The sequence below is a fragment of the Staurois parvus genome, unplaced genomic scaffold, assembly GCF_062004578.1.
Source record: "Staurois parvus isolate SC_StPar_1 unplaced genomic scaffold, SC_StPar_1.0 ptg000978l, whole genome shotgun sequence".
Taxonomy (NCBI): domain Eukaryota; kingdom Metazoa; phylum Chordata; class Amphibia; order Anura; family Ranidae; genus Staurois; species Staurois parvus.
The window spans coordinates 548,496-572,332 of NW_028318774.1; the positions used below are offsets into that span (position 1 = coordinate 548,496).

At 42.7% G+C, this 23,837-nt stretch overlaps 1 protein-coding gene across 1 annotated transcript in view; it reads left to right on the top strand.

Moving 5' to 3' along the window:
* The window catches only part of TOGARAM1 (TOG array regulator of axonemal microtubules 1), a 91,902-nt gene extending 69,166 nt beyond the window's left edge, over positions 1 to 22,736 (top strand). Inside the window, exons 16-18 of the mRNA XM_089657228.1 lie at positions 9,173 to 9,299; positions 9,621 to 9,736; positions 13,212 to 22,736. Coding sequence (XP_089513354.1) covers positions 9,173 to 9,299; positions 9,621 to 9,736; positions 13,212 to 13,248 — 280 coding nt within the window. The 3' untranslated portion in view covers positions 13,249 to 22,736. The remainder of the gene's footprint in view (positions 1 to 9,172; positions 9,300 to 9,620; positions 9,737 to 13,211) is intronic.
* Positions 22,737 to 23,837: the final 1,101 nt, after the last annotated feature.

Here is a 23,837-nt window from a genome sequence, read left to right on the forward strand (position 1 = left end):
TAGTTTGTTTTGCAAAAAATGAAAAACCCCAGTGGTGATTAAATACCACTAAAAGAAAGCTCTATATGTCTCAAAAAAAGATTAAAATTTTGTTTGGGTACAGTGCTGCACGACTGCGCAATTATCATTCTAAGTGCGACAGCACTAAAAGCTGAAAATTGGACTGAGCAGGAAGAGGGGTTAGATGTGCCTGGTAGGCTAGTGGTTAAGGAGACTCTGTTACTAGATCATTTCAACAAAATTCTTTCCATGTGTAACATATTGTATGATTGTTCTTTGTCTGTAAAACTGCTGGACTGCAGGATGCCATAATTTTGGATGTAGTGTCAGCAGCCCCAGCACACTCCCGCAACACCTACATAAAAAGTTATGTTGGGAGGTTAGGTTATGAGGTTATGTTGGGAGGTTATGTTGGGCCAGCACAGCCAGTAATTTAGACACTCCTAGAAGAGTTGTGGGCTATGATGCACAAGAAGAGAGGGGACAGTGTTAGGAACTTTCTGGGGTTTCTCTCCCCTAGCAAGTTCAGGAGGACAATGCAAGTCCACAAAATAGTTTATGGAAGGGAAAAATTAAACAAATATGCATTAAACATACTTTGAAATGGTATTAAACCCCAAAACAAACCCTGCAAAGTTCTCCTTTTTTTGTATCTTATTGTGAAAATTCAATAACTAGATCTTTTAAAAAAAGCAATGTAATATTCCACAGCTTGCCAATTTTTTAGATGTGGTGGATGCATTATTTTAGTTTTTCTTAGAAGAGAATGTCTTATTTTTAAACTTTAACAGACAAAGCTGTCCAGCAAACATAGTGGTTGTGGCAAACCATATAACGCTGACAGGGGTGCTCACAATAGTCCGCTTTTATTTGTGAGACATTTATCCCAAAAGTAGAAAAAACATGTTGCCGTAACTGCTTAAAAAGTGTAGGCTTTGGTTTGGCTTAAATTTGTTAGTCCAGTCCATCTAAATCTGTCAGTGCATCTAATACTACCCCAGAGGCGTAGCTGGGGGGGCAGGGGGGTACATATGTACAGGGGTGCCAAAATGAGGCTTACAACCAGGGGCGTATTTACCGCGATGGAAGGGACACAGTACAGGGGCGGGCAGTGGGCTGCTGTGTCTTACCTGGCTCCATGTCCCAGTCCCACAACGATCCAGTCCAGGAGGCGCTGCTGGAGAAGGGGTAGAGAGGTCCGCAGGTCCGGTGTCTTCTTTTCCTTGGATGCGATGTGTGGGCAGGATGACATGCCGCCCCTGTCATCTGGCCACACCCTTGGGATCGCCTATGGCAGCTTGTACCTCCTTCTGCAAGCTACGCCTCCTCACTGGTGATTGGACGCCAGAACTGTAGCTCAGGAAAGGCACACAGGCGGCCAATCACCTGCGAGGAGGCAGAGCTTGGAGAGGAGGAGCTGACCGGCAGCACGAAGATCGAGTGAGGGAGTGGCCGGAGCAAGTGAAGAAGACAGCTGACCGGTAAGTGTGCCGTGCAGATGGTGCTGCTGTTGCAACCAGGTATGCTGGCTGTGGATGGGAGACGAAAGGAGCCTAGGCTGGAGCAGGGGTCAGCAAGGTAAGTGTCATTGGTGTCAGTGGGAGGATCAGTGCCCCATCGTTGGTGTCACTGATGTGATTAAACAGGGAGGGGGGCTGGGGCGCCAATTTTATAGTTCGTCCCGGGCGCAAAATATCCTAGCTACGCCTCTGTACTACCCTCTCTCCAGATTAACAATTCTGCTGTCCAAAGCTGTCTCTGTTGTCCCTCAAAGTCCAGAAGTGGTCTGTTGAATTCTAACTTACAATATATCCAAACATATGCCCAAAAAGCTGTGTACACAGGGAGAAGCCATGCAAACACTCTAGTGGTTTGAAGCATACTCTGTTTTTTCTATAAAAGACAGACTCTTGTCCAGCTAAGAGATAAAGATAGATCGCATATCAGTTAGCTGAAAAATACAGTTCTATGCCTAGCAAGGTCAAAGCTGGCTTTGCACCTAGAAATAATGTAACTACAATTTTTCTTTTACAAAGAATTTTATTGCAAAATAGATAACATCAGAGAATCAGTCAAAAACAGATGCACTGACCGACAGGAATAAAACCTACAAGTTTTCTGATAAATAATAGAGTATGTACTGATGGAAAGACAAGAAAATAAACTTCGTAAAAGTGCCGTGTATAAAAAAAAGGAAAACAAAACAATAAGTAGTAATGGTAGACATTTAGAGACCAATGACATAATAAACAAAAAGAAAATGTTGTCACTATATCTGCATACAGAAGGCGGGGAAGGTGGAGCCTCACTGAATGTATATTGGTACTCTATAATCAGGGCTCCCGATGGAGTCTGGCATATGGATATAGTATTACTGGTATGGTACTCCAGGCAGAAATCACAATCGGCACAAATATCATAAAAACAGACTAAACAGGAGGGAAGAGAGGAATGAAGAGAAAGGAGACAAAAACTAAACAAAAAAAAACCCAAAGAAAAGGGCTCCAGGGGGACCGCGATGGAAAAAAAGAAAAAGAAAAAATCTAATATCGACAAGAGGGACTGGTCGAATCTCGATGGTTGGGCTATATTAAGCCAGGGACGACAGGTCTGCAGGAACTTTGTATGGGTGTCCAACAGTATATCCGTCAGCTTTTCATTAACCATTATAAAGTTCATCCGATTTTTGACAGCCTTGAAGCTGAGGAGGGACTTCCAAGCCCTCGCAATCATCAGCTTGGTAGCCATGAATAGATGCGATGTCAGCTGCCGTCCAAGACGAAGTAGACCCACTAATGGTTTAAATAAGAGCGCTTCATACGGGTTGCGCTTAATGTCTGTGTGAAGCATAGTGCGGAGAAGGGCATAAACCCTGATCCACAATCAGCAAACCTTGGGGCAAGTCCACCAAATGTGGACCATGGTGTCTATTTGTTGACAACCCCGAAAGCAAGTCGGGGAGTATGTGGGGATAAAATGAGCTAGACGAGCAGGCGTGTAATACCATCTATGAAGAAACTTATAGGCATTTTCTAGAATAACATTCCTAGAACATTTAGATAATGCTTAGGTCATGGTCCGCCAATCCTGCTGATCCAGAGTGGCCCCAAATTCCGACTGCCAACGCTGATAAGAGCGGACCGGAGGCATTCTAGAAGAAATAATGGAGGAGTAGACCAGAGAGATTAAGCCCGGAGCATGGGGTCTATGTCTGCATTGACTTTCAAATGGGGTCAACCTGTAGGGTCCCGAATGCGCCTGTATTAATGTATTGATAAAGTGGCGGAGTTGAAGACAGCCAAAATGCTCCCGCAATGAGATATCAGAAGAGTGCAGAGTTTCAAAGGTGAGTATCCAAGTGGGAGAGAGCAAGGAATGTACATCGTGAAGCCATGGGCTAGCCACCAAGCAAACTGTCCGGGATTGTCACGATCTGGGGGAAATAATGGATTATGTAGCAAACGTAGTAACGGCAGGTGGGCAGAAATGAGACCAGCGGAATATTTAATAGAAACCCAAAGACGAAGCGTCAGCGTCGGACTAAGAAATGAAGGGCGATGAATAGGAGGAAGCCACGGCAAAGAGAGTGGTATCAGGTGGGAATCCATCAAGTCTACAGTAGCCCACAAGGGAATATTGTGAGATGCATGGAGATGGGCTAAGGGGCAATATTGGCCACCAGATAGTAAGCCTGAAGATTTGGGACAGATAACCCACCCTCGGTCTTACGGGCAAATAAGATTTGTTTGCTAATTTGGGTCGAGAGGAACCCCAAAATAAAGACAGGAGTTTTCGCTGATGAATACACAATATATGTGAGGGAACAGGAACTGGTAGAACTCGATACAAGTACAATAATTTGGGAAGATAAGTCATGCGGATCGCATTGATTCTATCGAACCATGAAAGCAGATAGTGAGACCAGGAGGACAACATCTCTGTCAAATCATTAAAGACAGCGGGGAGATTAGCCCAATAGAGTCCGTCGTAAGTCGGAGTGAGCTTGATTCCTAAATATGGCAGGGCCAAAAGCCATTGAAAAGGGAACAAATGTTTCAGAGTTTCCAACATTGATGGTGAAAGGGTAATCGACATAGCCTTCGATTTGGCAGGGTTGACATGGAGGCCTGAGAGAACTGCAAAGGAATCCAAAACAGGAAGTAGGTTTGGCAAAGTAACCCCCGGATTCATAACGGACAATAATAGATCATCAGCGAACAGAGAGAACTTATGTTGAGAACCAGCTACATCCATTCCCTTAATATCTGCATGCATACGAATGGCTTCTGCCAAAGGTTCTAAATCCAAAATAAATAGTATGGGAGAAAGTGGGCAACCTTGTCTAGTTCCCCTGCCAATCAGGAATGTTGAGGACTCAAAATCGTAATATTTGAGTTTTGCTTGGGGGAACGTATATAGTGAAGAAATCCAATGCAAGAATGAGGGAACAAAGCCAAAATGGTGAAGGACCGACTGAGATAAGGCCAGGACAAAGTGTCAAAGGCCTTGTTGATATCTACAGATAGGAGCATCATATCAATTTTGCAAGTATGAGCCAGATGATGTAACTGTAAAATGCGTCTGATGGCATCTCTTGCTTGTCTGTGGGGGACGAAACCCACATGGTCCTTCTTGATCAGACGAGAAAGGAAAGAATTCAAACGAGTGGCTAAGATCTTGGTGAGGATTTTCATGTCGATGTTAAGAGAAATTGGCCTGTAATTTGCCCAAGAGGAATGATCTTGATCCGGTTTTGGGATCATAACCACATTAGCAGTCAGAGTCTGAGGAAAATGTCGAACCTCCCTTCACTGCATTGTACATAGCGGCAAGGTGAGGAGCAAGCACATCAGCTAATTTCTTGTAATATAAAGCCGTGTATCCATCTGGACCTGGGCGTTTGCCCGTCTTCAGATCCACAATGCAATGCAAAACTTCCGATATTTGAATATCATGATCCATCAGGTCCTTATGAGCCTGAATCAAAATAGGCAAAGACAAATGGGACAAGAAGTCAGAGATAGACTGGGGATCGGCCCATGTGGGATCCGTATAAAGTCTGGCAAGTCGATGCCGGAATTCCTCCAACACTGCTACAGGATTACTTGTAAGAACATTCTGACGAGTGCGTAGAGAAATCAGTTTAGGGTGGTGCGTAAAAGAGCGCAATCTACATGCTAACATAGAATCTGGTTTATTTGATTTACTATATCACTTCTGGCGCATCCAGCGCAAAGAGCGCTCAGTCTCATCAGTCAAACGGAGATCCAGTTCCAGGCGGGCCTGATCTAGTAACCTACGGTTCGTCGGTACCTGCTTAAATTGAGCCAACACGGAAGCTAGCTTTGATTCAAGCTGACGCGGTTTATGTTGTCTATCCCTCTTCTGCCTCGAAGCTATCTGAATAATATGGCCCCTAAGAACAGCCTTGTAAGCTTCCCACAACATCACCGAAGAAGAGACAGAACCCGAGTTTAGCTGAAAATATTCTTGGGATTTGAGCAGTAGTTCCGCCTGAGTCTCCTTCAGCGAAAGCAGGGAGTCATTCATAATCCAAGAGGAGTAGAATGACTTACAGAGGAGAGATTGACAAACCACCAAAATGGGGTCATGATCAGACCACGGAACCGTGAGGATAGAGACGGAACGCACCAAAGGGAGATATTTACGTAAAACAAAAGCATGGTCAATTCTAGAGTGAGAATGATGAGGGTGAGAATAGTAAGTATAGTCTTTCCCCCAGGGATGGAACTCACGCCATAGATCTACCATGTCATGGGTACATAACGTATGGGTAAAGGACTTCGCTGAAGCAGAAGAATTAGAGTTCTCCACAAGGTATTTATCTAGGGAAGGATTTAATACTAAATTGGAATCTCCCGCCATCAGAAGAGTATCCTGTTGATGGACTGCCAGGAGGGAGCAGATATGTGATAGAAAGGGTCCAGGGTTGACATTGGGAGCGTAATAGGTCAGTATTGTCACATCTATACCCTGAATCATGCCCTGTAATAAGATACCTGCCGCTTGGGTCAGCAATACGCTTCACACAAACAAACAAGGTTTTGCTGTGAAAAGCAACAAGAAGTCCCCTTTAGAAGGGCCAGTAGCCTGAAAAACCTGAGGGTAGCATGCATCGAAATATTTTGGGGTGGAGGTAGTTGAGAAATGAGTTTCCTGCAGACAAGCAATATCAACATGGCGAGCCCGGAGAAAGTTAAATATCTTTACCCGTTTTTGCGGGGAGTTCATTCCTTGAACATTCAAAGATAACCAGTTCAGCGACATGGCGATCGAAAAGGAAAAAAATCATCTCCACTACGATCCCCCAAGTGCCCTGAATTTTTTTTTTATAAAAACACAAAACACACATGACAAGAAACCAAGAAAAGAAAAAGTGAAAAAGGAAGAAAATGAGAAACCATCTGGTATACAAGCAATATTCATAGGAAACAGTAAGATTAGTACAAACATCGTAACAATCAACTGTGGATGATATACCCACAAAGAGGCTGAGTAGTGGGCAGGACACCAATCCGGTCCACTAACCAGCTTGGAGGGGGACACAATAATCCACCGGAACTACTCGGCTTAGTTAAAACAGGAAAATACTAAGCAAACAACTTAGGCTAATAAACCCACTAACAAGTGATCTATGAGTGGCTAGTAAGGCCATAGGAATCGCGATCGGCCAGAACCTCAAAGATGGAGAAGCTCCAAGATAACCAGAGGGGTGAGTCCGCCCACGGGCCAGCCCAGTAAACAGAGTCACACCTACGGCCTGAGATCTACCGCCAGTTCCGCCCATCAACAATAACATAAATAGAAAAATCTAAACCAAACTAACACGGCTATTGAGGCGTAGGCCTCAGCAGAGAAAGTGCTACATTACGTATCTGCATAGGAACACCTGTGGGCAGTGTTGCCCGCATCTCAAAAAGTATAAAACAAATGTGAATACCCAACCGGACCCAAAATGTCAACTCGCAGAAACGTCCTGGAAACGATGGGCCTGTAAAGATCGAAGAGCTTGAGAGCTACTCTGGCTTGGAGGAGATGATTTACGTGAAGACTGGGAACCCCACGGGCGTGTAGAAACTGTAGCCTCCTCAGTCTGGGAGTGTGGCAATTCCAGTTTCAGTTCCTGAAAGTGACGGCGAAGATCCGCAGGTGAAGAAGCTTGGAACTGACGACCTTGAAAGGAGAAAGAGAACTTGAAAGGGAAACCCCATCTATATTTGATGTCAGCTGATTGTAGAATCTGAAGGTAGGGTCTCAGGGTACAACGTTTCGCAATCATGACTGGAGACAAATCCACAAACCGCTGAATGGAGTTACCCTGAAATTCCAGGGCCGGACGATTCCGAGCCGCCTGTAGTAGACACTCTTTGGTGCGGTAAAAGTGGAATTGAATGATAATGTCCCTGGGAGGGCCCTCCGTGGGTTTAGGAGCTAAAGCTCTGTGGATACAGTCAAATTCCAGTCGCTCCAAGGGGATCTCAGGAGCCAGTTCCTGGAATAGAGCGGTAGCAGTGCCCTGTAAATCAGTAATTACCTCAGGAACCCCGCGGATGCGGAGGTTATCCCTGTGAGCTCTATTCTCAACATCTTCCAATTTATCCTTTAAAGTGTCCAGCTCAGCATGTAGATCGTCCACCTCCTGTTCATGACCCTCCAAGACTGTGGTCGCCAGATCCATATGTTGCTCTAGTTGATGGGCACGGTGTCCCAATTCCTTAGGCCTCTTACCAGATCGGAAGACCATTTATGAGAGGCAACTGTAATCTCCTCTCGCACTATGGCACGGAATTTGTGTAGCAAGGCTTCAGGGTTTTGTTCAAGGGGGCCGGTCAGCCTCGAGGGGAATTGCTGCAGATTAACGTCATCCGACTCCGGATCCCCTGTAAGCTGCGCGATGTCATCAGACTCTGGAGGGCTGGGCATTCACTTGCCAGTATGGCTATGTGGAGGAGATTGCTGCTGGGCCCGATGTTGGGATTTTGTGCGCGGGGTACGATGCATTTTTAGGTGAAGCCCAGGTATTTCACAAGCACCTTCAACCGGTTGTATTGATACGCAGGGGCTTAGAGGCCCAATATGCCGAGGTAGATGTTCTGGTGGCGCGGCGCAGGGAGATCGAATGGCCATCTTCCCTGGCTATGCGTGCATGCCCCCCTACGGGGTTGCTTTTACATAAGATCTATCACTGCGGAACAGTTCTTGCTTCCCGCCATAGTCATTAAATTGTAGAAAAAATTATCACAGAGGAGGGGTAAATATAGGCTGAAATTGTAACTGTACCTTCCTTAGGCTTATAGAGTCCCAGCAAAGCGGGCGCAAGCCCCAGAAGAATCCCAGCAACAGGTGAGGCGTGAGGGTCCACGACTGCCAGGCCAGGTGAACTGTAATGTTGAAATCCCGCAAGAGAGGACACAGGAGCCTCTGATTCGCCCCCTATGGAAAGGGAGCAGATGGGGTAGGCCTCTAGGCCTGACGGGGCCGCACATCCATTATGGTGAGCCTCCAGGCCCTATTTATAGGTGTCTCAGCCTGGGGTGGCCCTTGAAGCCGATGGGGAGGCCACAGAGCCACATACAAACCACCCCAGCAGCAAGTCTGGCAGCAGGGGGCCGGGGAGCGGAGTGGCGGCATCCTGATCTGGCCACGATTTTAGTAAAGGCCGCAGCTTTGTAGGCCGCAAAATCTCGGCGCTCCGGAGGGGGGACAAAATTACCCAGCACCCCTCCTCAGGTGTTAAACAGGGGCCACAGGGTCTCCGATGCCTCTGTAGAGCCTGCTGCCGCCCAGTTGGCAGCGGATTGAGCTATAGGGCGACTGTGCTCCTAACTAAGCTGCTGCTCCGGTCGCCATCTTGGACACTCCCCTGTTATTACAATTTTTCTCATGAGAATGCAGCTGAAGAAAGAATGTGTATAGTGTTATGTGCCGTTGCATTGTGGTATCTTTATAGGACCAGTGGATATCCGTATATAATGGAACTACTGTAGTAACAGTTTTCGTTTCAGTACAGATTCTATACGTAAATCTTTTCATCTATCTCTCTATAACTCTTTTCTCTCTCACCCACAAAGAGTAATTCTGTTATTATCTTATAAAGTTGTGGTTTGTGAGTGCCTGTGTATTCATTAAGTCCTTAATGCTTTGGTTGCAGATTCTATGGCCGAAAGATGCTTCACTATCTGATGTCACATCCCGACTTTGACAAAATGATACACAAATATGTACCAAGCAAGGATTTACCTTCTCTAAGGGACTTAATAAAACATATACAGGTCAAGGTAAGTAAAAGGAACGTTGAAGCAGGTTTCAGGAGACCACGGTCTCAAAGGACATTGTTGACTGAAAACCCAGTCTATGTTCCGTTCTCTATTTTCTAATACACTAGAGATTGAATGGTGCGCTGTTACTGTTTCATAGGCAATAATTGGCAGATTTCCCAATCTGACCAGGTTTGGTAAGGGAAAGAGGAGAATTGTCCAAGGGTCTGTTTGTACATTTCAGAATAATCAGATCCTTTTGTAGTCTTGTATAAACTTGTATAGACACCAGGTGTGTCTGGTGTCCATCAGTCTTTCCATTGTGTCTTGTCTGTTGTACAGGGTGTGGGAGAGATCCAGGATACACCATCTGCCCGTGGAAGGAGATCTTATCATCGCAGTGTTAGCAGCCTGAGAGCTTCTTCTGTTTCGCAGAATGCTTACAATACGCTGGAGAGGTATGTCAAAGTGATTTCCTATGATATGATGGATTAGGTTACCCACAGATATGACTAATTCTATAGGTTGGGGATGACCTATTGGTCATAGTAATGTTTTGTTTTTAATTTATAGATGACAAAGTAATAGCACAGGGAAAAATACATATGTACAAAAGAGATCTTGATCTTAAACGTCAGAACAACACAGAACACAACTGGAGTTAAAGTGATTCTAAAGGCAATTTTTTAAAATGTTTTAATAACAAAAATGGTATACTTCCCTGTTCTGTGTAATGGTCTTGCACAGAGCAGCCCCAATTCTCTTCTCAGGTTCCCTGCCTGTTTTCATTGCTCATTCTCCTGCTGAGTGCCCCCATAGCAAGCTGCTTACTCTAGGGGACTCATGCATGCTCACTCCTGAGCCACCCAAGTCCTATTTGGGTTCTGAGACTATTGGTATTTAAAAATACATTTATAGATCAGTTTCAGCCCTCCACCCCATCCTTCCTATATGGCTGGTTGTCCCTATAAAACATGCCCAGTAAATCCAACGTCGCTTGGTGAAACCTTACACTGTGCTGCTGCATGCCAGTTTCTGTGCCTACATCTACTATCCTAATGTCATCAGGGTGCTGGGTGCCTCTTCCGGGTTTTTGCACCCAACCTCCTGATATGTCGCTGTGCATGTGCAGTGTGCCCGAGTTTGTCTAGTGCAGCAGTCTCCAAACTGTGGTCTGGGGGCCATATGCACCCCTTTACTTGCCTGTATCCAGCCCTTGGGGCACTATTCTTTCCACTGATACCAAAAACAGGGCAATGGTTCCTGCTCTGACATCAACAATGGAACACTATTCCTCCTGCAGACACCAATGATGGGGCACTGTTCTTTCCACTGACAATGATGAGGCACTATTCCTCCCACTGACACTGATAATGGGGCACTATTCCTCTCACTGACACCAATGATGGGTGTCTTGGAAATTCGCTTTTAACGAATTTCTCCTTACCATGAGTACTCACAGTTGGATGCGCAGCAATCCCCCATAAAGCTGTGCGAATCTTGCTTACCACGACTGAAGCTTAGCTCCACGATTCCTGCGCCTCCAACTGGTTTAGCTATCTCAGAATTGTGGGGAAATGGAGCTCCAGTTACCTGGGAATGATCACAAGACACTCTCAGGTTGCTGTTGGAATTCACATAGAGGACGTTTTCATTCTCAGCCTCTGGTTTTATTACACACACGCCCCCCACATGAGTCAGGTCAATCCCCTCCCACAGAACAATGCAATGGGGAGTGCCTATACACAGGATGTACATTCCGATTGGAGCGTAGCCTTTCCTATTATCTATCACCAGTCCTCCCCTCCCCTCCATGAGTTCTCTGAGGGAAGCAACCTTCCCCCTCCTATTAGCTCCTAGTGGTATGTAAATTCTCTGTACAAGCATCCCCTAGAATAAACCGTGTCAGTCTGTATCTGAATGGGCCCGATACGATCTTTATTTAAACACATCCATCCAGATACAGTTCAGGTCGGTAATGGTTTGTAAGATATACATGAGCCTACACACGGAGTTCACACCGCTTGGCGCCTTGCGGTACGAAGTCCATGTGGTACTATGCTGCTGATATGTGGATACAGGCCCGCGGCCTACCGCCGGCGGCATTCACATCGAATGCCATGGTGGTATACACGCCGGTCTATAAGCGCAGATCTGCCATCTCATCCGTTACCGAGCGGAGTACTGTAATACATATATTGTACATGTGCATGGCCCAATTGCAGCCTACAGAGCTTTAATTAAGCCACACGAGAGACATATGAATAACACTCATATATGACACATTTAAAGTTCAACCTGTAAATACAAAATTTCCATGACATGGGGCACTATTCTTCCCATAGACATCAATGAGGATGCACTATTCCTTCCACAGACATCAATTATGAGACACTATTCCTCCCACTGACACCGATGATGGGGCACTATTCCTCCCATAGACATCAATGAGGAGGCACTATTCCTCCCACAGACATAAATGATGAGGCACTATTTCTCCCACAGACATCAAAGATGGGGCACTAATAATTCCCCTAATACCAAAAATGGGACATTGTTTAACCTCATAGATGCAGGGACGTTTTCTACTCCCATTGGCCACGGTCCAGCCCCCTTAAAGTCGAAAGCACAGTAAACCGGCCCTTTGTTTAGAAAGTTTGGAGACCCCTGATCTAGTGCATGCACAGAGTGCTGCACGTTGCCTCCAAGCCTCCTGGGATGGTTGATATAAGTATCCCAGAAGGCTTCTGGAAAGGAGGAATGCCTTTCTTGCCTAGAGGGGACCAGAAAGGTTTATCGGAGAATAAATGTCATCTCTATGTAGTAGAGGTGGGTGAGGTGGAGGCGAAGGGGAAGTACCTAAAGAGGGTGAAGGTCCACCTAATGAATATTTTAAAAGAAAAGTATGGGATTGAATGCTGCATCTGTCCTCCGCCAGCTCTAAAACAGACCACTAAACAATCAAAGACCTCAGCTCATTCAGTTCTCTGTCTTCAGTGAGCAGAGAGTCAGTGACTGACAGTCACCAGCTCTCTGCTTTGCCCCTCCAGCGCTTACTGGCGTGCCGGGCTGTGGAGGGGGCAGGAGTGTCTGGCTTAGGTTCTCTGTGGTGCGTGGAGAGTCTGAGCCAGCTGTCCATCAGGAATCTGGACCTGCTATGTGACATCTGCCAACAGTGGAGTTTAGCCCACTGTTGGCTTAATATGGGTCACAGGAGAGTAGAATGAAGTGCACAGGAGACGTTGGGCCAAAAGAGCTAATGACTACAGTACTGCATTTATTTGATATATCTGAAGTAGTTGCAAAGTTTAGTTTACATAGTGAATGCAGCCCATATATGAATCAAATAGTAGCACCCGCAATTCAGATGTTTTGTTGAAAATAGGATATTACAGAGTTTTTCTGGATATAGTCACACAAGACTGCAGAGGGACCGAGGGTGAACACACCAGGAAATAATCATTCTGCAGTCTGTGGATGTTCAAATATGGCTGCTACAGAAAACAAATTACACAGCAAAAGCAATTATTAGGTGGCTCAGACAACAGCCCCAGCAACTTGATTTTTTTTTCTCTTCTTTTTTTTTTTTTTTTTAATATATAGCCAGAATACAAGTTGCTCTTTTAAAGGCAAAGTCCACTTTTTTGAAAAAAATAAATAATAAATCTGCATAAATTTGCAGGAAAAATTAGCATTTATTATATTTTTCCACAGGAGCCTGCTTATTACCATCAGTGGATCGTGGGTACACTGCCAGGCTCCTGTGGACTACGAGTGTGATGATTATTGCACTCGTGTTCTATAGAGAAATGCAAATCACACAGTAGAAGATGGTATTTGTAGTTCATTCATTCACAGATATCAGCAGAGTGTCATCGGTTACCAGATCTTTCTCTGTTCAACCCACTTCTAATTATATTTAATTTTCTGCAGCACAATGTACAGAGACATGAAATCTGCAAATAATTAACTCATGAACAAGATAATTAGCCATCATCAAGGGAGACCGACAGACTAAGAAGAAATCAATCTGTTGCTGACCCTGAACAAGTTCAAGCAACGAACACTAAGAGACAATAAGGAATTATATAAACGTCTTTTGTAATGAATAACCGGTGAAGTATTAAAAGTGAATAACTGTATAGTTTTCTATTTTACCGTGTGTTATTGTGAATAATTTTTGTGACACATAAATACTAAATGTCTCTAAAAGGCAGATGCCTCAAAGCTAGTACAGGTCCTGTACTTTTTACTAATAGAGATTTGCTTTACTTTCTATTTCTTGTATATTTTGTTCTATATCTGTGTGTATCCAGAAAAGAGCTGTTCTTTAATAGATAAATATGGAACCGTTTAAATCGCCATTTAAACTCAGAAACAAAAGTGTATTTTATTGCCTCTTACCAGTCCTTAGATGAGGTGACTGCATTTATTATTTTATTATTATTATACAGGATTTATACAGCGCCAACAGTTTGCTCAGCGTTTTACAATAGAACGAGAGACAATACAGCAACAATACAGATCAATACAAGAGAGAGGAGGGCCTGCTCCTTGGAGCATTTGTTTTTTTTATCTGTTTTTCAATTACTTTCAGCAGCAAATAACACAATCTGTGTCCTAGGTTTGCTACGCTCACTCCTTCCTCTATATCTATGGAGGCAGTCATAGTTGTCTCCCTGGGGCAGGACTACAAAGACGTCTTCCTTCTTCTGTTCCATTTCATGGAGGGTAGGGGAATCCGTAATGTACTGAGGATAGCATGTAAAGTTGATAACTTTGTTCACAGGAAGTAATAAGAACACTACATTTCTGGCAGGATCAGCAGGTATTTTCTTCTTTCTGAAGAGGTTCATAGCTTGAAAAATGAAAACTAATGTAGCTACCACATCCAGGGACTGGCAATCTTACATTTTTGTTCTTGGGTTTAGATATCCTTTAGGTCAGCCGTGCAACCAAATCAGTTTGAGGCTGTTTGTGTAATGTGGCTTCTGTAGCACTTCATTAATATTGACTTCTCATGTGCCTTTAGAGTGTCCTGATGACTATGTCAAGAAGAATGGTTATATTGTAATTTGTTTTCTGTCCATGTGATCCGTCTGTTATCGGATTGCTAAAATTGGTGGATATACACAAGCAGAACACTCAAAATGAATGACTAGTGGCAAGAATAGCCATTCTTGTCCCCTTTGATTTGTTACATCTTTTATTACAAACTCTGGTCACTGGCCTGTACACAGGGAATGGTTTTTTTCTGAGACATCTATGTTTGACCACAACCACATAAGTGAAAGAGATGCTCCTCTCCAGATCAGCCCGTGCCTCATCCGTGTCTCCTCTATTCTCTAATGCGTTTCGTGTCTTTCACTTATATGCCTGACACTTCTGGATGAGTTTATCTTGATGCTGGCACTCCTTCGCTGGAAAAAAATCTTCTCTTTCTGCTTAGAGCGGCACTGAGATTCTTTCACAACCGCTAAAAGTTCCAGAGATTTTCCAAAATGTAATGATCCCTACCAATCTTGGTAGTCAAAGCAGGCCTTGTATTAAAAATAACATTCTAACACATTCTACTTTGCTTCTGCAGCTATGTAAAAAAAAAAGTAAATTGTGTAAAATTATAACCTATTTTACAATTTAGTTGTATGTTTATTGCATGCCTGGAGTGCCGAACCAATCACCCAGACCAGATCTTCTCTACTGCTGGTCATGTGATGTGTAATCTCCACAGTCCTCGCATTCCTGGCCTTGACTGTACAGATCCATGTATCTGAAATTCCAACAGGTTTCAGAGGCTGTAAGGGAAGCATGAACGTAGGACCTAAGCTGGCTGTATACAGCCTAAGCATGCATAAATAATGCAGCTCCAGAATACACTTCAGGCAGAGAATGCAGGTTGTGTGTGGACCAGATGGTGACAATAGGTGTGTGATTATATTAGCTTCAAAATGGATACTATTTAGAGCTATATAAATGGAAAATTGTTTTTAGATGTTTATAACGCAAGGCCCTCTTTTTGAGAATTAAATTACAGTTGCAATATATATTAGACATTTTGAGGATAGCACATGTGGACCATGATTACCTTTGCTAGGGTGTATAATAGTTTTCAGTAGATCGTGTGCGGGGACCTAAGTAAGACCTCCAGCCAAAATTGATCATTTAGTTTTGTGTTAACTATCGAAGTGTACTTGGTTAGTGAATTTGCTTAGCTTTTTTTTATACTTTGTTGTGAAGTTCCACAGATATTTTCTTCATTCAGTGCTCTTTTGCTCTAAGTAGATGTTGTCCCAGGACTATTGGCAGTACTGGATTTTAACAGCAAGGTATTGGGGCTGTGTATCCTGAGTCAACGAGTTGTTTATTACCGGAGTTACTGATTTTTCAAAAGAAACGCTACCTGCCAGATTGCCCCAGTAGATGGTGTATATGTCGGTTTATTACATGTTTACCATCTGCTACAGCAGGAGGAGGCGCCACAGTTCCTCCATGTTACTGGTGTAGCTTTATGCTGATGGTGTAGTTTTTGTCCACCAATGTAGTTCCATGCCATGGTGACAATATCTAGATTTTTTTTCTTTTTAAAGAAACCAACTAGTGATTGTACCTGAACTGAATAGTGTTTTCTAAACGTTTCTAAAATGAAATTCTCTACCACCTTACATTTTTATCATTGGAGCTAGTTATGTTCTTTTATATATCCAGATTTATGTCTGTACTTTTCAGTAAATTATGAATTCAATATAAAGTGAAGCTGAATTAAAAATGATTTCCCCCAATTCACCCCCCATCCCTTACAACAGCCAGTCCAACTGACAAAAAAAGAAGGCCCAGAGCAGCACATGGCATTCACTCAGTTAAAACATGGTAAGCTCCAGGAAGCATTTTGTAGAAATGGGTGGGTGCCCAGCTCTACAGGGTATAATGGGAAAGCCCAGAGATCCTTACACTGCTTAATATACATATCAACAGATGTGGACAAAATTGTTGGTACCCTTACATGGAAGAAGAGGAGCCCACAATTTTTTGTGAAATAACTTGAAACTGACCAAAGTAAATGGCATCCATCATGGTTTATTCCATTAATAATAATTTGATTTTTGCTTTTAGTTTTTGTTTCAACACAATATTTAAAATAACAAAAGAAATGAACTGGCTTGGACAAAAATGACAGGTTCTTCAACCTAAAATTTTTTTGTTTTCACAACTTTTAAAGGCAATCCCTGCAAACAAGTCTATCGCTCAGTGAGACTTCAGGGTCTGCCAGCAGATAGATTGATTTTACTCTTCTTAAGCTTCGAAGGATGCCTTTTCCAGGCTTCATGTTTCAGCTCTTTCCATAGATATTCAATAGGATCCAGATCAGAGCACAAAGAAAGCAACTTCAGAATAGTCCTGTGTTTTGTTCTCCAGCCATTTTGGGGTGCTTTCAGGTTTGTGCTTTTGGGTCATTATTCTGTAGGAGAATATAGGACTTTTTGACTGAGACAGAACTTTCTGACACTGGGCAGTATGTTTCATTCCAGAATTCCTTGATAGTCTTGAGACTTCATCATTCAAGGCACTCTGTGCCATACACGTCAAGGCTGCCCCCAAAACATTACTGAGCCTCCTCCATGTATCACAGTAGGTATTGTTTTTTTTGTTTTTTGTTTTTTTTCATCCAAGCAGTTGTTTGACCATGGTACTACTTTTTTTTTAAGTTGGGCATTGTGGATGAGGAGACTAAGGGAGGAATAGGTTAATTCTATTTGACTGTCAGCTGCATACATTTTTATTTCAAATAAGTTGTAAATATTGTCAGAATATAAAACATTTGCAACAGCACTTTAATAAACTTTAAGTGTAATAGGAGAAGATATAAACACTATTTTTAGGCATTTTAATACATAGTATTTTGTAGCTTTATAGCTGGATAGCTCTGTGCAAACAACAAAGCTATGTCAACTGCTGCACAAATCGATATTTGCATTTGTGTTAAAGTAATGGCATTAATCGGTTAATCGCTGATCTGTTGGGTTTTGTAAATCCTAAATTATACCAGAAATAATTATATTAATACAGTTTACAATATAATTAACATACTAATATATTCCCAGTCTTGCCAATCCAATTTCCAATTTTGTTTTTTTGGGGGGGGGGTCATTGGTTAAAGTTTTCTGCTATAAACACAGCAATTTAGGCCAGCCATAAGTGTGAAGGGGGGTAGGAAGGTACTTCCCAAGGAATAAGGGTCATTTTTATGCTTATCCACCTTCTGTAGTGTTAAATATGTTGCAGTTTCGTGTGCAATTCATTCAGCAGACTGAAGCAGAGTCCATGAGTTAAGAGGAGAAAAGATTTCTCCAGATCGTGCAGAAATTCTTCCTCAAATTGAAATATCTTTGTATGTGATCAGCTCTGATGTTGGGGGTTCTTATTATTGCCACGTATATATACCCCTAATTGACTGCTCTCCTTCCAGAATTGGGGCAACATCAGGCTATCTTAAGGACTACCGGCAAGCGAAAAGGCCTATCTGTAGGGACATTGGGTGAGCTAGGGCAAAGTTCCAAGAACCAGCAAACACAAATGCTCCTGCGCTTGGGGAAGGACTCGATGCAGGCTACAGCCACATTAAGAATGTCCTGGAACATGCACACCTTGCTGCCCTTAAATAGACCGGGGGAATCCAAATATACTGAATGAGGAAAGAAAAAACAGAGGGAACACAGGCCTAATGCATTACCATAAAAAATGTTTAATAAATTCCAGCCTGGGTGCATAGTTCAGGCAATTTTAGCACTAATGTGTACTGTGTGATTTGGCAAGCCAGCCAAGAGAAGAACCTGACTTCGAGGTCCAGTGAGTTGAGGCAAAAAGATTTCTCCAGATCATACAGAGATTCTTCAACAAACTGAAAGATCTTTGTATGTGATAAGCTCCTCTGATGTTGGAAGCTCTTATTATTACCCCTCAGATCTACCCCTAATTGACTGTTCCCCTCTCAGAATTGGGGTAAGATCAGGCCATCTTATGGACTTTGACCAAGCAGAGAGGTCTATTTGTGGTGACGTTGAGAGAACTAGGGGGAAGTTCCAACGCGGGTGCATGGTTCAGTCTTTGCCAATTTTAGCAGTTATGTGATTTGGCAAGCCAGCCAAAAAAGTAGCCTGGCTTTGAGGTCAATGAGAGAACAAGGACAGAAGTCAAACATATATATATATAGGGGCTGCCTTTTACATTTAAAGTGTATACATCCAAATAACGCAAAGTTACCAGAGACATCTTTGGTGCCACAATTTGATGTCCATGTGTACTTAGATTTATTGTAGTGTTCAACTTTTGGCAGATCTAGGCAACCCTACTCCACCTTCCATCCCTTACTTAAGTCTGAAATGCCTTAGAGAGACTAAATACATTCACCGCTGCATACGTCAGTAGCTGCTGCTCTTTCAGAACTGTGATGAAAGGCTCTGAATGTCTCTTTTAAAGGACTTAAGTCATTCGTGGCTTATGTAAGAAGCATTGTTTTCCAGTAGCAAATACAGTACTTATCACTGGCATCAGTAAAAAACCTTACACATTAAGGCCCAAACCAAGCCAAAAGTTTTTTCTTAGTTTTCAATAGACTCAGGAAGCCTGAATACTTCTGTCAAGTTTTTATTGTTAATCCAGGTTTGGGTCAGATACCTGCTATTCTGAATTGTCCAATACCTGCACTACTCTTGGATTATCGCTTCTGCGACCTATTGTGAAAACTGATATATATTTTTTTGAACAATCAAAGTTTGCAGTCTCTGCACTCTGCATGTCAGCACTGCTAAAATTGCTGCTATTGTAATTCAGTCCTAATGACGGGGGGTATGTTTTTACTTCTCAAAGCACATTGGATTATGGTTTACAATATACAGTAAAGCAGATTTGTCTATTTGAAACATTTCCAGTGGTAGATTCACACTAGGTGTGTTGGGACTGTGTTTGGTGGCTATTCCAGTACAGTTGCACACTCCCACTGCAAAACAAGGCAAACTGCCTTGTCTCCAATATGACCAGTTCACCCCACTGCATCGCAGTGGTGTGTGGGCAGTGTGCGCTTAAAAAAAAGTACTGCGTGCAGTACTTTGTTCCAGCTCAGCGCAGTCACTGCGAGCCAGCCAATAGAACTTTATGAAATGTCACTCTGTGACATTTCAATAAAGTTTGTTTAAAAAAAAAAAGTGAACAGCGCAATGCACTTGGGTCGATGCATCACCACTGCTGGCACCTCAATGCATACCTGCCACTGCGTTGGGGAGATTTCCCATCATGTCCTGATTTGACAAGTGAGGAGAATTCTCCCCAGAAGGTGATACAGCCCACCAATAAAAATCTACCAGGTTCTGATTCTTTCCCACTCAGTACAAAAATGTTGACTGCAGCTGGCTTTTAAATGTAGCGGGTATTAATGCAGGTACACCTATAGCAGTACAATGATTGCAAATTGTATTTTTCTTTATATGTTTGCCTCAACTTTTGTTAGTCTCAAAGCATGCTGGGAAACAAATTTACAATTGAATGTGTATTGTTTTCTATATAGTTTTGCAGCTTCTTACACAAAATTTATTACAGAAATATTATATTGCTAGAGGTACAAATTAAGGGAATGTGAATTAATATATCTGTACAGAAAGCCTTACTGTTCCTTTGTAGTGCTGTGATGTATGTATGTACATATATATATATATTTCTATTTATAAGTATTCAATAGTATTTGGGAATTATGACGTTAAACAAAAGTCCGTTCCATCCCAAAACTGATCAATGCTTGAATCTCCTAGTTGAAGCTTATAGGTCTCTGGGCCTCCCCAAGGTCAGATTTCACTTTTTAATTTTTTTATTTATTTTTTTAAACTCCACACATTGTATAGGTGTAATTACTTACTGGGCTTTCTTCCAAGCTCAACTCCAGGTTGACCCCCCACTCTTGGCTGCTTTTTTTTTTTTTCTTCTTCTTCTAAACAGTGTTGTATACTGTACAAATATTTTTTCCTAGAGTCCTCAGTCCAGTTGGATCGTGGTTCTTTTCTAACACTATCCTGAATGCTGCAGAGAACAGGGCCACATATAGATGTGGTTCAATTCTCTGCAGCATAATCCTTAAAACCCAAGAAGGCTTGAAGATGTACACTGAGGAAGAGGGGAGGCGTGTCCTTGACACCCTGGGTTCACAAGAGTAGGTTAAATGAGACTGGGCGTCATTCAATCTAAAAGAAGGCCAGCGCTGGAACAGAGCAATGAGTCTGAAGGGGATAGAACTGGAGTTATACCTTTTGGAGCAATTTGCATGGTTACCAAACAAGAGGCATAAACTACTCCCATAGGCTTTACTGGGCATGGGTTAGATAACTCAGTGAAGAGTACCATTGCTGGATCTTAGGCCCCTTTCACACCTTCACATTCTGGTAGAGCGCATGTTCCCCAAAATATGCATCACATTTGCGATGCCATTATTTCTTAATGACACATCTAAACATGGCTAGCAGATGCATGGGCAATGTCAGAAGGAAAGATCCATAAGCCACACATCAATGGCAGACCCATGTGCATGAGGTGAGATGAATGGCAGCCTCAGCCCGGACTCCAGTCAGGCCATACCCCCAACATGTTTAACTCCGCCCATCGGAGCTTAATCAGGGAGATCAACGGGTGGAGTGAAGCACATTGGGGGCGTGGCCTGGCTCGAGTTTGGGCTAAGGCTGCCATTCATTTCATCTCACCTCATGCACATGGATCTGCCTTTGATGTGCAGCTTATGGACCTTTCCTTCTGACATTGCAGCTTGGAGCTAGGATGAGCTCCCTATCCCTGCTAGCACTCACTGCGGTCTAGTTTGGACTTCACCTCCCTACCTGAGCAGAACCTAATTTTGTCTGTTTGGGTAACAGATGTGTGAGGCCCACTGCCAAATAAAGTGCAGGAGCAACTTTGGAACATTTGTTAAACTTAGAGTAGTCCAATTGAATATTATGCCCTTTGCACCTAAAAAAACATGCTGGTGTGAATGGGGCATTAGACCCCTTTCACACGGGTGGACTGATCGGGTTCACCTGTCCTTTTCTCAGGGGGACCTGATCGGACCATCCATTGTCCTCTATGAAGCGGCAAATGTAAATGGACGTGTCCATTTACACCCACCTGAATCTCATCTGATCCGCTAAAAGCAGATGAATGGGGGATCCATTCCCCATCCATCTAGCGGATCGGATGATAGGTGTAAACAGACATCTGACCAGTACCACTGATAGAGGAAATTGGGCTTTGTCCATTCTGTATAAGCAGGGTAGATACTGACCTATCATCTGCCTTCTCAGCAGGGATCATCTAGCAAATCCCCTGCTGAGCTGGCAGAGTCTGCCTGTGTGAAAGGTACCTTAGAGTGGTAAGTCTGCAGGGGACAATGTTGGAGCTAAGGCGATTATTTCAGCTAGAGCTCTTTTTTTTTTTTCTTTTTACACTATTGTAGGTGGGTTTTAACTGAGTGAATGCAGAAGCAAGGACTCAATAATGTAATTGGCACAAAACTGAACATGATGGGAGGCTGTGCAGGTGGGGGTGAAGTAGAAAGAAGTGGAAGAATCCTTCGTGCCTAAAGTGGTTCTAAATGCAAAAAGTTTTTACCTTCGTGCATTCTCTTCATTAAGGTAAAAAAACAAAACACTACCTGTCCCAGCCCTGACACCCGCCACCCCCCTCTTCCCCAAACACTTGACTTGAGTCTGCCTGGTTGTAGCACCACTCTCCCATCTTCCTGCTGCTGTCAGTCAAACTCTTGTTAGGAGGAAACAGGGGTGTGGTTTACCAATGCTGTGTGTGTCTGCAGATGCGCACACCCAGATTGGGAGCGTACCCCCATTGATGCCCCCATAGCACACGGCTTGCTTAAGGGGGTACTCTTCAGAAGGAGTAGACAACGCCAGCAGGGGACGGCCAAAGAGGAGGTAAGGGACTGCTCTGTGCAATACTGTTGCATAGAGCAGGTAAGTATACCCTCTTTTTTTTATTTTGAGAAATAAAAAAAATATTTTTGTATCACTTTGAACATAACAGCAACATCAATTTAGCAAATCTGCTTGTGGGAGGTCTGGAGGGATGTAAGCATCTGGCAGGGTTCTTACCCTTCCAATACCCATCCAACAGTGAAATATCAACTTTGGGTGGATATGGCTTTTAAATCTTCTCTCATTGCACATTGTTAACATCAAAGACTTTCTATTTCACATCTATACTTTATCTAATGTTTGGAGTAACCCTGAAGATTTTATTTTTACATGTTGTGACTTAAAGCTGAGTATTTTATATTTTATTTTTTTACATCTTGTTCTGTCTTTCCCAAATGTGTTTTGTAAATTTATCATGCCAGATTCATGCTATGTGAAGAATACACTCATTGTATGTTTTACCTATGTATATTTTTAATTAATAAAGAATATTTTTGGACGTCTGCTTTCTCTGAAATATGGATCATTATTTTCTCTTATGCTACATTGGAACAACAGAGGATTTGGTTGCATCTTCACATTTGCCTTCCTTTCTTAAGAGGAATAATACAACTGGTATTTATTTGTGCATAAGACAGAAAATGGAACTAAAAGCTTCCTCTTTTTTTTTTTTTTTTTTTTTTTTGTTGTTCATCAGAAAACAAGTTTTATTGAAAAAAAAAAAAAAAAAGCCACAGATGAAGTATAAACACCTAGCAGTTCTAACCCACTGATAGGCTCTATTCCAACACATGTTTGTGAGTTATTATAATGAAAAAAAAATTAAAAACAAACTCTTGGTTGGTGCACTTAGAGGCACTTTTTCCTTCATTATATTTCCCTTAGAGTTACCTCCACTCTTGAAAAGCTGCCCAAGTGCCTTGCTGCCTTTTGGCCTGTTTTTGCGACATATGTTCAAGACCACATGAGAGGCCCTCCCCTCCATTGTGCCCTTTAAACTTTATTTTAACCCAGGAGTATCTAACCATTGGGCCCTTATATTCATATGCCCATAGATTAATCCCTCTAACCGAAGTGTGTCCCCAATATGTTGTACCCATTATTTGAGTGTAAGTGGGTCAACTGACTTCCAATGCCATACAATTAGCTTATGTGCTTGAAATAGCACCCTGCAATAGCTTGCCTTGAAAACTCATGTACTTGGAGATCAGTAAGAATCCCCAACAAGCATTGTTTAGGATCTTCCTGGACCATGACCTGATGTACTATATTACATTTTTTGATAACCCCCATCCAGTAAATGTGCAGTTTAGGACATCAACTAAAATTTCAACGTTCTAGAACAAAAGAGCACAAACTGCTACAATAGTCTCGTATTATAATACCATATAGTTAGTAACAGATTCTCGAAGAATAACCTACATAAATGCAATCATGGATGAATGAAAACATGGACAGTTGTTTTGCTTTGCCTGTCTTGTAAAAGAAGAGAGGAGCACTCAAAATTCTAAGCCCTTATTCACAGCTGAGCATGGCGTAATATAAGATTTGTTTTTTTGAGAATTTTTTGATTTTTCATTTGTAAGCACGACGTGCCATA